Below are 12733 nucleotides of genomic sequence, written 5' to 3'. Positions count from 1 at the left end.
ACTTTGCGTTCGCTGTGAAAATATTTGATAAGAACGGTGACGTTCTATGGCACCCAAAATCCCCTGAATTCAGTGTGTGCGATTTCTGTCTGTGGCAAATCTATGGAGATATCTCGAAAGCAAAGAGTATAGTACATGTCCTGCAAGCATCGTTGAACTGAAACTGAGAATTAAAGAACTCATTAGCGATCCCCAACACATAATACACTGAACATTTCAACGAATTTTCAAAGCATACTATCATAATAATACACTGAAATGGAGCACATCTTTCCGATGTCGACTTCAAGAATTAAAGTGACATGTAAGTGCCGTAGCTAATGTCACTGTTAATGGCATACTCTCTACATGCACCTCAATCATTAAATGTATATTTTTTTGCGTTGATTAGTGCACTTTACACTTTACATTAGCTGAAATTTTCTTGTTTTCCTGTGCCACCCTGTATTTTACATATATATATATAGGGTGAACGGTAACTAAGTAGACAAACTTGGACGGATGATAGTACATCTATAAAGAAGCAAAAAAGTCCTAGTGAACATGGGTGAAATTCCATCCCGTTTAGGAGTGACAGAGTGTCGAAAGCGTGGGAATATGAACTTCAGAGGTCAACAGCTTAAAAACAATACATCATAGAGATTGGGGTTAGAGACGTCTCTTAGAAATCATACCTACTCTATTGAAAAATGCATGTTTGAAAACGCAGCTATGTGTACGCACGAGATTAACAACGTGTAACACTTCTTTCCTTTACAGCCTGTCCGGAAGTCCTTCCGTTCCTTTGGGGAATCCCGTGCGCACGCATACCTACGTTTTCAAACATGCATTTTTCAATAGAATAGGTATGACTTTCTAAGTGATGTTTTTAACCCCAATCTCTATGATGTATTGTTGTTAAGCTGTTGGCCTGTGAAGTTCATATTCCCACGCTTTCGACACTCTGTCACTCCTAAACGGGACAGAATTTCTCCCATGTTCACTAGGACTTTTTTGCTTCTTTTTAGATATACTATCATCCGTCCAAGTTTGTCCACGTAGTTACTGTTCACCCTATATATACCTAGGTATAATTCGCACTTGCACATCTATCTATATCTAATTTTAGCCCGTCGGCAAGTCATTGCAAAGTATACGAACAGTTAGATCGTATATGCTTGTATAGTTGGAACAAAGAAATTATGAAGCCTGTATAGAAAATAAATGACCAAAAATGCCATAAACATTATTATAGGACACTAAAGGTTGTAACGTTAATTATATATGTATCTCCTTTTGCCACGTTACATTCCCTGATTCCAAATATATATATTGAATATTTATACAGCACACTAGATTATAATGAAACACACAACACATATATTCACTTTCGAATATATATATATATATATATATATATATATATATATATATTCACTTTCAACATATATCGTGTTTGTCACAATAAAATATTATACATTCGGTCTTTACAAGATGGTTCTTCGTTCTATCTATCTTTCTTAGTTACCATAACAACGACATCAAACTGATAAACAAGTCGTCATAGCAACGAAATTAAGAAATATTTTGATATGATATAAATATTTAAATTATTTTCTTTATATTTTTCTTCTTCTTCTTCTTAATTGCTTATGCCTTTAAAATAGCACTTTTGCCCGTAAATATAAACAATACTTAGGAAGTACATACAAAAATAGACACTATCATTGTAAGGTGGTGTATAAATTCTTTCGCTAAATTATTCATCAAATACGAAGGAGATGTAGTGTCCTAGAATGAAAAAGATATTTCTGGTAATTGTATTACGATCCAACTGTTCATATATTATGCAACTCCTCCTTGCTGTAGTTTATTAGTTTTCGTAAATTTCTGAACTTATCAGTAAACTTATTATAAAAAAGTATACAACACAATTTAACGAAGGAAGACTAAACTTTTTTGAACAGAATTTCATCAGACAAGGAAGGAAAGAAATAAGAAAAAAAAATATATGAATAAAGGATGGGATTTTTAAGGCACCCAAAATCTATACACAAAGTCGAAGAGACCTTCATAACTTCGGGAGAGAAGGGTGAACAAAGGCATTTTAAAGAAATTACTCGTATAGCAAAAATGAAGTGAATATTTGATAACTCCTTCAACAAACTTTAGAGAGTTACAATGTGTCCTGTGCTTTCCTTTTACGACTGTTTAGAACAGAAAGACATCGAAGATACATAAGGATATCAATTTTGCTTCCATTTAATCCTTCAATAGAGTGAAAAGGTTTAAGACGTCTGAGAGTAACAATGACACATCCAGTAGTCTAATGTACCTAGTAGTTTCGATGTTTTTTCTCCATTTTCTACATTCCATCGAAGAGTAGTTCCAGGTTTGAAAGCTACATGTCCCTGTTTATGGGCTTCAGTGAGACATCTAAACAATCATACAAGTATCTTCATTTTTAATTATATGAAATATCAAGCGATTTTACGAATATATTTTTCTCTTAAGAAATGTAACGAATACAATGCTGGATTGACTGCTTTCAGTGCAACCAATATGAAATAAATGTAGTGAATATAGATATATATTGTTTACTTACTTGATATCCTTTGAGAATTCCATTATGAGAACCCGGTACTGGTGGTTTCCATTTTAAATACACTGCAGTGGCATTGAGCAAAACAGCTTCTAATTGTGTCGGAGGTTCGGATGGAACTGGAATAATAGAAATTCCTTAGTTATTAATAACTGGATTAATAACTTATTTTATTAACTAAGATTTTATTCATAACTTTTATTCACACTTAATTTGATTTTCAACTTAAATTGTGCACTGAGAAAGAAAATCGCTAAACAGAAGAAAAATATTGAGTAAAAATCAAAGCGTCATATTTTTTCTTTATTTTTTTCAATGGGAAAGAATTTATAAACAATGCGGTAATAAAGTTCTCGGATTGAATTCTTTTGCTACTAGAAGAAGTGGCCCATCACAGATACGACAACAGTTCCATCAACACACATGTTTATTGACTGAAGCAAATTTGAACACGCTTCAAACAACAGTCGAGCAATGGAATTCAAGAATGCTGCACGCTGCTCAGTAACTCTTTGCGTGTAAAATTGGAAAAATCGCCCACGGAAACACATGGCTTGCTACGGAATGCTTACTAGTATGACACACTGTCTAGAACAAGTACATTTGAATGACGGAAACTCTTTCTTGTGGGCAGAGAATCTTTGGAGGCCAATAAGAGGACAGGTAGGCAAGACCAACCAAGGTTCGCATGCAGAAAGTGCGAGTTAACTCTTTGTTGATTGTTTTCTTTTTTTCTGATGCTATGAATCTCATTCAGTATACGAAATTACTGCAGAAGAAAGACCATCAATGACAGCGTCTATCCAAAGTTCATGAAGCGGCTCTTTCAGGTCAGATTAGGTCCGTGTCAGGTCGCGATAAGTCATATCCAGTAATTGGACTGTTCTCCATGACAATGTTTCCTTACATAACTGTAATATTGTCAGTCCATCCTTGACAGGAAAAAAACAAAACAAGTTGCAACTGTCGACTACCCACCGTACTAACCAGATCTGGTTCTAGCGGACTATTTCCAAAATTGTAACTCCACCCCAAGAGTAACTTATTTGAAGATAACCGTGACGAGGAACTGAAGGGTATCAAAGAATATGAGTTCGTTAATAGCTGTACGAACGAACAAAGTTGGGCATCTGAAGAGGGAGTGACTACGTACAAAGTTAAAGAGATATCTCTTTCATGCAAATAGTAGCTTTCCTTTCTGAAGTCAGTCAAGAAATTTTATTTTCGCACTGTGTACATCTGACATGGGAACATAAGAACTTTTGAGTCGTAAGTGCAAACGATAAGAAACTGCTACCCATGGAAGCCCTGTCTCTGTAGATATGTTTGAAATATAAATCTTGGGGGAAGAGGTTCGACATTCGTAATCATGAATGTCAGAAACATACAAAGATGATGAATTTTTAAGGAGTTTGGCTTACCCAAAATTCCTTTATATATTTACCATGTTCGTCCGTCCGTCCGTCCATCCGGGAGGCAGAACTACTTGATCAATCATCACCAATCTTGAGGGTCAAAAGTTTGAATAGAATTCGTTTTTGGACGGATACTCAAATCAGAAGTATAGAAATTAACCATTTCCGACTTTAACGTTGATCATTGTAGAGCATAAACGGTACTAAATAGAGATATGTGGTTTTCTGCAATCGATTAAGCGTCCCAAAAATACATTATGTCTCCATCTTTAACTACTAAAACCAAATCAAATCTACTAGATCCGAAAATCTACTACAACTTCGGTTTCAAAAATTGATCTTCATAGAACAAAAATGATAACAGACAGCGGGAAGCGGTTTTTTGGAATCGATTTAGCGTTTTCTAAGAATATATACCATCTCTTCTCTTAATCATCTATTCAGACCAGAAGTGATACAAATCAATTACTTCCGGTTTAAACATTAATCGGTATAGAACAAAAACCGTAATACATAGCAAGAAGCGGTTTTTCTAATCAATGAAATGCCCCAAGAATATATTTCATTTACACTCTAATCTCTCTACTAAAACCGGAAGTGGCAGAAATTAACTATTTCCGATTTTAACGTTGATCGTTACAGATGCAAACGGTAACAGGTAGCGAGAAGCAGTTTTCTTCAATCGATAGTATACATTTTGTTTCCATTCTTAAATCTTTACTAAAACCAGAAATGATAGTAATCCACTATTACTTATGGTTTCAATATTGCTCTACATAGAAGAAAAACGATAAATGTCGAACACCAGAAGTTTTTACCAATATCACGGCCGTGAGATACCAGCACTTGGTACCAATATGTTGTTCTTGATTCACAATGATACGCTCCCACCCAATCTACCTTGTAACGTTCTGATTTGTCCACAAATTGTGCCACACCTGTCTCCAATTCATGATGTTTAGATTCGTATTAAAAAAATAATTAAAAAGTATAGTTCTGGCATTCGTGAGAGACAATATCGATCCCCTTCCCCATTGTTTATATTTAGCAGTTTCAATTCATTCACACTTATTGTTCAGAAGTTCTGATACTCCAAAGTTCAGGTTGCACAACTTTGTGGATACTCTGTACTAGAAAAAAAAAATTAAAATGCGTATTGAAATTTTTAAGAAGTTAAAAATCTTTAATAATTAATTCTTTACATAACTCATCAATTTTATTCTTACCACCTTTTCATACTTCTAAACTATTCTGTGCATTAGTGTGGTAAGTTACAGAAAGATTCTGTGAATTCAACCGTCTCCCGAAGAGAATCAGAGTAAAAACGATAATAATAATAATAATAATAATAATAATAATAATAATAATAATAATAATAATAATAATAATAATAATAATAATAATAATAATAATAATAATAATAATACGTTGGAAGATCTTGTGATGACTGAAGTCTGTCTACAAGAAACAACCACCACAATGTACTGCTCTATCAGGAAAGAATTTCACGTTTCGACCACATCTTTCCAATTCTTCCACTTATTATGCACACAGCTTCCCGAATCGTAGCCAACTGCCTACCTACTGTGCTTTTAAGCACTTACATAATCCGTGTACTTTCAGCATTGGTGCCACACTCATTTAATGTTAAAACTTTACTGGCTTTTGTTGCTGATATGTCACACCTTTTCTCGATTCTATGTCCGATGTAAATGAATTGCACGATTTTTCTTCTAAAATGCACTCAGTACAAACATTTGTGAAAGCAAAACAAAATTTTTAAGGTATAAATTTGAATTTCAGAACTGACAAGTTTCACTAGATGTTAGAGAACTTCAACACTCCATCTGCGTAATCATGAACACCTGCCCTGTTTGTATACATCTGTCCATTCAACAACCGAAGCAAATACACCAATAAGCTAGAATGTTATACTTGATCAATGCAGGGGTATATACCTACTTTTGGGCCACCCTGTATATTCAACTGATAGAACTGAGGTTGCCAGAAAAAACTTCTGTTGAACATTTGGTTCATGTTCTGAATATATTTTTCTCTAAGTTAAATGATGGCTAGCTACCGAGACAAACGACTAATTTAGAAATTGGTACATATGAATTATGCACTAATTTATGTTACAGTCGGACATTCATACATAGGCTATATGTACTTTAGCTTCTTTATTTTGACGAGTCTTACCCATATACACAACTAGTTCAATATTATCATTATAAAAGCGAGGGTCAAAATAAATAAAATAAATACATACAATTAGATGATTATTTAATGACTTTTAAGACTTCTTTTTAAGTTACAGTAATATTGAAGTAGCTGACTGCACCCTAGGAGAAATTATAGGAAACTACTGTATCAACAGAGTTAATAACGAATCATTAGATGGACTAAGTGAACAAGTGGTTTTCTTCTGCAGTAAAATTTGATACTGTGGATAGTTTTACTATATTTTGGTTGCTCCGAGAGAGATTATATCAATTTTGTCGGGAAGATAGAATTCCTAGATTAACAGAAGTAAATAATTAATAATAAAATAATCTTTATTCTAATTATAATGTGCATAGTAACGATTATAGCACTAATACTATTTTTTTTTTATCAAATATGAAAACATATTGAAGTATGCACCAAACATAGCACATACATACTATAAAGTAATCTGACAAGGGAACCTTCCGAAAATGATAGTTGCAGTGAAAGATGTGACCTATGTCAACTGAAAGAGTTGTAACAGAGATAAGCATTCCCAAAATATTAGCTGCCCATAGCAATAGGTTCAAGAAATATAAAGGGTGGAAGTTCGGGAAATAGCAAGGTTGGACAAGGGGGGAAAGTGCTAATTCCGCAAAAAAAGGGGGGAGCACGGCAAAATACAATGCTGACAAGTGATGTATAGGAAGAGGCTTGCCACAATATGAAACAAATGAAAGCCACCAGTGGGGTTAACAGTGTTGCCAACTGCAATGAAAAGTACATGTTTTGCAAAGAGCGTTATATGAAGTGAGTACAATATTCAATGTCAACCTGTCATGTAGAACATAAGATATGACGTGTATAATCAGTGGTACAATCTAACAAAAGAAAATAGAAAAAATAAGTACGAAAAATACGGAAAAGACGGAGTTTGCCATAATACACCACATTTGATCACGAGCTGTGCATATTAGAATGAACAAAACAAGAAAGCACCAACTATGCAGGAAACCGACATACCTAGAGTCGAAAAGAAAAACGAGTTCCAAAGTTGGCAACACTGGCCATGAAAATCCAGACAAGTCTAATATAGTTAGGCCACTCGCTTCACAAAAAGAAAATTCCGGCAACAGGCATCACTCGGAATGCATCAACGCTGGAGTGATTGAGGCAATGTCAAGTCGGGGAACATGAAATGGTTGGGTCGAGCCAACAACCGATAGTAGAAGTAGTGAACATTATGTCATGGTTGGGTCATATGTGGGAATATACAGGGTGTCCTACCAAACTTTGTGTGCTGAAAGATTTGCGAAACGAACAAAAATGTGACGGATCCAGTTGTGCAGGAATGTGCCAGTGTCAGGGGGTGATAAAAGTCTGTGAGATGCAAGTGCCCCCAGGATTCCCATCATAGGGCCCCAAAAGCCAACTTCAAACTTTCAAATGGCAACAGGGTCCGAGTGGTACCTCTTTTGATAGATCGTGGAATGTGCAACAACACCTATAGGAAATATTTGCTATATGAAGCATGCTTTTCAAAATGGCCGCCACAAGTATATGTTGTGTCTTAACATGTCATCGAACATTGTGATCTCAAATTGCTGCGAAGCGAAAAGAGATGTTGCAAATCCAATTGCACAGGAATGTACTCATGTCAAGGGCATAGAAAACGTTGTAAGAAGCAAGTCCCCCAGGGTCCCCATCATAAGGCTCGAAGGGTCAACCGCAACATTTCAAATGGGAACAGGGGCGGATGATATTTCTTTGGATAGATGCAACACCGCCTATAAGAAACATTTGCTATATGAAGCACGGGTTTCAAAATGGCCGCCAAAAATGCACGTTGTTCTTGTCACCGAGCAGGTATTTTTGGCGGCCATTTTGAAATCCCATATAGTAAATATTTCTGATATGCCTTGTTGCATGTTCCAAGATTTATCGAAAGAAATATAACTCGACCGATGGTACCATTTGAAATTTTGAAGTTGGCCCCTGGGACCCTATGATGGGGGACTTGGGGGCACTTGCGTCTCATGAAGTTTGTCGCCCGCTGACATGGGTACATTTCTGCACAACTGGATGTGTCACATTTTTTTCGCTTTGAAACTATTTCAGTCGTAGAATTAGGTGGGACACTCTGGATATATCATATAGGCGGTGATAGTACTGCAGACAGCAGCACAAGATGTTTCCTACGTCACTCCACTTGTGTTGAAAGGAGGATGATGAACAAGTAAGAACGATAAGATCAGTGGAAGGGAGAAGATGTAGAAAAAAACAGACAAATGTTTCCTTTCCACAGGAAAGGAAAAGAGTGCGCTGCAAACACTCGTAAGTCACTTGCTTTCCTGCAATTGACTGGTCAAGGTGGCTCATAACCTGCTGCTAAAGGTAAGCATTAATCTCTGTACGAATGATCATGCTAGATTAGCAGTACAGGGTAGTACAACAAAAACAGTTGTGGTGATGAAATACGAGAAAACTGAACTTTGTGTAACATATGCACATAATCAATACAAGGAGTTCGGTAATTTCAATGTCAGCGTTTGGGGTTAAAACGAGGAAAAAAAGAAAAAAAAAAGGTGGATGCATATTATGTAAAGCGGAGTTCTTTCCAAGTTATGGGTGAGGAAAAGTGCAGAAAACTTAACTTTGAAGGATAAAAGCGCATTGATGTATGTGCAAGTGGTAGGAGGCAAAGGAACATTTCCCTAGAAGACCAAAGACTTTTTGTCAACTCTTCCGAATATTAAGGCCTTCTCAAATACAACCGCAAACATGTGGAAGAGTGATTTAAGCGTGTTTTTTGTTCCAATGTGTTTTGGCCAAGTTTGGCAGAAAGAAACCTAACTGATGTTGTGCTACTTGTTGATTCTTGGACAGCGAACAAAGACACCAACTTCCTCTACAATCATGTACCATCCGGAGTGAATTTCAAAGTTGAGCTGATCCCTCCTGGTTGTACGAGTCTGATACAACCACTTGATGTTTATTTTTTTTAGACCATACAAGAACTTTGTGCGCTACGTTACAGAGCTTGTGTCAGATACTTTAACATTTGGTCCCGCAAGAATTTTCTGAAACTTCAAGCCTTAACTCATTACCAGTTTACGGCATGTTTATTCAAGCCTTTGATTATGTTTGCTTTCTACAGGTGTGGATATGTGATAGAAAGACCACCAAAGGTTCCGACACCTCTAGAGTACTGTTTCGAGACATTCACAGGCGATCATTGTGCCGTGTGTTACGGATTGGCAGTATTCCGCTGTGCTCACTGCAAATGTATCTTCTGTTTGAATCATTGTCTCATCGAACAATTGCACGTACAATGTTGACGAGCATGCACAAATGATGCGAAGGCTAATGCCTGTTGCCGGAATTTTCTTTTTGTGAAGCGAGTGGCCTAACTATATTAGACCTGTCTGGATTTTCATGGCCAGTGTTGCCAACTTTGGAACTAGTTTTTCTTTTCGACTCTAGGTATGTCGGTTTCCTGCATAGTTGGTGCTTTCTTGTTTTGCTCAATCTAATATGCACAGCTCGTGATCAAATGTGGCGTATTATGGCGAACTCCGTCTTTTCCGTATTTTTCGTACTTATTTTTTTCTATTTTCTTTTGTTAGATTGTACCACTGATTATACACGTCATATCTTATGTTCTACATGACAGGTAGACATTGAATATTGTACTCACTTCATATAACGCTCTTTGCAAAACATGTACTTTTCATTGCAGATGGCAACACTGTTAACCCCACTGGTGGCTTTCATTTGTTCCATATTGTGGCAAGCCTCTCCCTATACATCACTTGTCAGCATTGTATTTTGCCGTGCTCCCCCCTTTTTTTGCGGAATTAGCACTTTCCCCCCTTGTCCAACCTTGCTATTTCCCGAACTTCCACCCTTTATATTTCTTGAACCTATTGCTATGGGCAGCTAATATTTTGGGAATGCTTATCTCTGTTACAACTCTTTCAGTTGACATAGGTCACATCTTTCACTGCAACTATCATTTTCGGAAGGTTCCCTTGTGAGTGTAAGCAAAGCAATATTTATAATTTTAGAAATTTAAACGTAGTTACACAGTCTTATTTGTCACAAAATACGGATTTTTCTTAAAGGGAAATTCTGAATCCTTTACAAGTCGAACAATTTCTTTAAATATCACGAGATCCCGCTGTCTGAAGTAGAAAAATCTCCTCATAATGCAGCTACAATTGTATATATTTCTGATATGTTCATCTGTGAAAATTAATTAGTTTAATAAGACAATCATACTAATTGAATATAAATTTATTACACAAAACATTGATAATACCATGAGTTTCTTATGCAAAGCATTTCCAGATGATTTTTAGAACAGCTAAAGGTTAAAATAAAGAGATCGCTGTATGACATCAAACATTTAATTTAGTTTAATTTTTTTCATCAGTTTTTATTTGTAATCTATTGAAGTTAGGGTAATAATGTGTCATTTTAGTTATGAATGGAAATATATTATGATAGTTCCATAGATCAAAGATAAATATCATTGCCGAAGAGACGGTGACTGTGGAAAACTAAAGGCAAAATGAAAGAATAAATTCCGTTATAGACAGTAAAGAAGATCATACGAAAATTACGATAGTCGCTGTTTGAGTCGCCGTTAAAGAGTTGATTCAAATAACGAACTCGGAAGAAATAATCAGTCTAGCTATCTATAAATCACAATTCAAAAATTTGTGTTATTGTTCAGAAAGTTATCGTGCAAAGAACGGGCAAATGGTGAGACTGCGTGACCCTAATAAGAATTCAACTGCCATGTCCATTTAATGACCGTGTTAAATATACCTACGAACCATTGGTTAGAAAGAATAGATGTAGATATCCACCGTTGGTAAGTTTTGAAGCAAGTTAATATTTCAATCAATATCTAACAATATAATACTTACCATCTTCCAGAGTATGAGCTTTTCTTGTGTTAGAAGGCCGTCCATCTACTGTTTTGTAAAAAGGCACCAGAAAAAACTCATAAATCGTGTATTTGAGAAGATCAGTCACAAGAAAGCCTGAGGCACCAGAGTGAAGAACTGTTAGCATATTGTAAGAATCAGGTGGAGAAGACACTGGCCGCGAGTATATGTAAAAGCCTTCGACATAATCCGAATTGAGAATCTAATAAAAAAAAAAAAAAAAAAAAAAAGAGAAAGAAAAAACATGAGCAATGAAAGTAAACATACATTAATGTAAAAAATATACATCACTAAACCAGCACTAAACCTAATTTTTATAAAAGCTTGACCATAGCTCCACAGCAATGTCTTGCATTTGCATGACAGTAACACATCGTTGTATGAGGTCTGACGATTAAGTTCGCGAACTCGTTCCGTAAAATGTGCTACATACCTTACCCCATCAGGATCCTGCCACCTACAGTCGGACAGTTTGTCCATGGCGACCCGATGCCGCAGTCGGATTGCTGGCGCCGGACACCGGCGCCTTTCCGCGCGATTTTCGACCGCGGATTTCATATATAAATCTTTAATATAATTGCAAAACTCTTTCCTTAAATAATTATATTTTATAACCTAAGGACGCTTCATCTTACGCATACTCCTTCTGTAAAGTTAAGTAATGTTTTGAATTTAATTTAATTTTATTTTGAATTTAATGTCCCTTTCAGCAACCAGGATATATGAAACGTGGACCTACAGCTTAACGTGGGATCCAGTAGAATGATGTCCTTCCGTCACCAAAACAAGATGGCGGACGTTTAATTAAACTGATATCACGCTGTATTACGGGGTTTTAGCGACGCGGTGTTGCCAAATTAGGCTCTAAAAGGGTTGAAATTCCCTATATTTTGCATATTTATAGTGTAAATCAGGCAACATTGTAAGATATAATTTAATTAAATTTTGATATCAATTTAATTAACCCTTTAATCAAACTCCTATCAAAATGATTACCCCTTTAATCAAACTCCTATCAAAATGATTACCCCTTTAATCAAATTGGTATTAATTTATTCAATTAAAGATGATTTTGTAGAATTAATGTAATCGCGTATGATGATATACGTACCGTTATTACCTTATAGTACTATTTAATTATATCAAATTAACCCTTTAATTATTTTTTATTGACTGAAATAAATAATATAATATTTACTTACCGCTGACGTCACTACATCCATTGGAGATTTGCGATTACAGCGCCATGAAATTAGTAGCGGGAAAATTGGGCAGCATTTCCTGCATGCTGTTTTGAAAACGAAGAAATGAATGACGGGCATTCCTGGATCCTTGAAGCTTCTATTACTAGGCTATTGCCAAATATAAAAACTTTGAGAAATTGATTTTAGTGTTTGTTTTTATGTAAAGTATATATGTTTTATATATACCCTTTGACGCTTGTGATTGTACTATTATTATATGCTTATGGATAACAGAAAATTATATAGAATTGATAAAGAACTTGAATTATTCTGTGCAGAATATAAGTGATTGGTGCTGCCATCTGTTGTACATTTTTACATTTTTGAGGAGGA

The 12733-nt window shown here is 35.7% G+C and overlaps 1 protein-coding gene across 1 annotated transcript in view; it reads right to left on the bottom strand.

Annotated features, from left to right (window-relative positions):
• LOC145662487 (protein sax-3-like) overlaps positions 1-12733 on the bottom strand; it is a 609885-nt gene that overhangs the window by 29299 nt on the left and 567853 nt on the right. The window contains exons 9-10 of the mRNA XM_081728103.1: positions 11136-11358; positions 2585-2700 (exon numbers count right to left, since the gene is read on the bottom strand). Of these exons, the coding sequence (XP_081584229.1) occupies positions 2585-2700; positions 11136-11358 (339 nt within the window). The remainder of the gene's footprint in view (positions 1-2584; positions 2701-11135; positions 11359-12733) is intronic.

This window comes from Thermobia domestica, chromosome 10 (genome assembly GCF_964235325.1).
Source record: "Thermobia domestica chromosome 10, izTheDome1.hap1.1, whole genome shotgun sequence".
Lineage (NCBI taxonomy): Eukaryota > Metazoa > Arthropoda > Insecta > Zygentoma > Lepismatidae > Thermobia > Thermobia domestica.
The sequence above is the reverse complement of the archived record's forward strand: the minus strand, read 5'-3'. Positions and strand labels throughout refer to the sequence as shown.